The 2,500-nt window shown below is 40.9% G+C and overlaps 1 protein-coding gene across 1 annotated transcript in view; it reads left to right on the top strand.

The window, feature by feature from the left end:
- Window positions 1-2,500, top strand: part of LOC307249213 (dedicator of cytokinesis protein 3-like) — a gene marked incomplete at both ends in the record, with an annotated part of 63,736 nt that overhangs the window by 25,391 nt on the left and 35,845 nt on the right. The window contains 4 exons of the mRNA XM_080025854.1: window positions 584-752; window positions 1,339-1,436; window positions 1,682-1,765; window positions 2,225-2,325. Coding sequence (XP_079881980.1) covers window positions 584-752; window positions 1,339-1,436; window positions 1,682-1,765; window positions 2,225-2,325 — 452 coding nt within the window. The remainder of the gene's footprint in view (window positions 1-583; window positions 753-1,338; window positions 1,437-1,681; window positions 1,766-2,224; window positions 2,326-2,500) is intronic.

Here is a 2,500-nt window from a genome sequence, read left to right as displayed (position 1 = left end):
GACAGACAGACAGACAGACAGACAGACAGACAGACAGACAGACAGACAGACAGACAGACAGACAGACAGACAGACAGACAGACAGACAGACAGACAGACAGACAGATAGACAGACAGACAGACAGACAGACAGACAGACAGACACTCTAACCCCCCTCCCTCTCCATAGTGTGATGAGAACTCGACCTTCAGTACCCATGCCCTGTACCTGACAGACAGACAGACAGACAGACAGACACACAGACAGACAGACAGACAGACACACACACACACACACACACACACAGACAGACAGACAGACAGACAGACAGACAGACAGACAGACAGACAGACAGACAGACAGACAGACAGACAGACAGACAGACAGACAGACAGACACTCTAACCCTCCCCTCTGTCCCCATAGTGTGATGAGAACTCGACCTTCAGTACCCATGCCCTGTACCTGACAGACAGACAGACAGACACTCTAACCCTCCCCTCTGTCCCCATAGTGTGATGAGAGCTCTACCTTCAGTACCCATGCCCTGTACCTGACAGACAGACAGACAGACACTCTAACCCTCCCCTCTCTGTCCCCATAGTGTGATGAGAACTCGACCTTCAGTACCCATGCCCTGTACCTGGGCCTGCCCTGCTGTAAGGAGGACTCCTCCCTGAGCCCGTCTCCCTCCAGTCTGGTGTTCCAGCGCAGCAACAAGGAAGCTTTCTGGATCCACACGCAGCTCTCCTCCACCAAGCTCACACAGAACGGTACAGAGACAAATGTCTTTTTAGAGTTTTTAATTTTTTCTATATGTTTTACTTTTTCTTTATTTTTCTTTTTTTTAACTTTTTTTAAAAAGAAAATTTTATTTTTCTTTCTATTCTTTTTAACTTTACTATTATTTTCTTTTTTATTATTATAATTTTTTATAACTCTTATCCCAGGTTTGGTACATGGCATACAGTATATAGGCCTACTTTGTATAAACTTATAAGTGTCATGGAGGCAGACTCCAGTTTGTAGGTTTATTTGACATAATACGATCAAAGCAATAGATACAAATGGATGAAAAAAAAAATACACAGAACGGTACAATATATATTTTTTTCACCATTTATATTACTTTTTTTTATTCAGTCTGTGTTTATTAAATTAGTGTTTTCAATTTCTGAAAGTAATTGTTGTCTGTCTGTGGATTGGGGGGACTGAACTCACATGCACAATACTCAAGTAGGCTATGATAAAAAAAAAAATTATTGAATACGTGCATGCATAATAGAAAATACATTAAAATCCTGTCCTGTTGTTACAGTTTTTTCTGATGACTCTGAACCTTTACTGTATGTCTTCCAGTGGACCTGCTGGCCCTGCTGAAGTGGAAAGCTCACCCAGACAGAGTGATGGACATCCTGGGAAGACTCAGACACGTCAGCGGAGAGGAGATCGTCAAGGTGAGGCTTCGTATATAACCGACATTCAATAATATGAAACAGTTACGCACTATAGTTTTAATTCACACATTTAAAAAAATCCTCAATCACTCTGCCAACACTAGAATATTTCACAGTTCTTCATCTTTAAGAACTTTTAATTTCACAAAATGTGTTTTTGTAATAATTTTACCGTACATTTTTATGTTTTAAATGATCCGACTTGCCTTGTTCTGACTGTGTGTGTATTGTTGTGTGTGTGACAGTTTCTCCAAGACATTCTGGACACTTTGTTCTCCATCTTGGACGACAACACAGACAAGTACGGGCCGCTGGTGTTCCAGTCTTTGGTAAGTTAAAGCTAAAAGAAAATCTCATGGCAAAATCTGGTAATAATTCCTTTTTTATTTTAATATTTTTACTGGAAAAAAGAAGCTTTTATTAATCTTCTCTATAATTGCTGTAAGCACCAGCAGGCTTCTCCTTGGATGTATAAACATTCTAGACGATAAACCAAGTATCTGCAGCAAATCAAAATCGATTGATTGGAAGTTAGTTAAATGTAAAGTGAGAAATAGGCACAGACACACAATATGATCAAGGTTATCATAAAGCTCCCTCTCTCTCTCTCCCTCTCTCTCTCTCTCTCTGTCTCTCTCTCTCTCTCTCTCTCTCTGTCTCTCTCTCTCTCTCCCTCTCCCCCTCTCTCTCTCTCTCCCTCTCTCTCTCTCTCTCTCTCCCCCCCTCTCTCTCTCTCTCTCTTTCTCTCTCTCTCTCTCTCCCTCTCTCTCTCTCTCTCTCTCTCTCAGGTGTTCATCATTAACCTTCTGAGGGACAGTAAATATTACCACTTCCGGCCGGTGATGGACACGTACATCCAGAAGCATTTTGCCGGAGCGCTGGCTTACAAGTGAGTGGTTTACTATTAACACACTGATGTAACCTCACAGGCTGGATTCAAACCATACAGTCCTAATTTACAGCTCGTAATAAAGATTTTTTTTTTATCAAATTTTTTAATGAAAGGTGCTACTAGGAACTTTTGAATATTTCTGAAACAGTCTAATTTTTCCTCTAATGATCAC

Source organism: Ammodytes marinus, assembly GCF_949987685.1.
Source record: "Ammodytes marinus genome assembly, chromosome: 4".
Lineage (NCBI taxonomy): Eukaryota > Metazoa > Chordata > Actinopteri > Uranoscopiformes > Ammodytidae > Ammodytes > Ammodytes marinus.
This window is presented reverse-complemented; position numbering and strand designations above follow the sequence as displayed.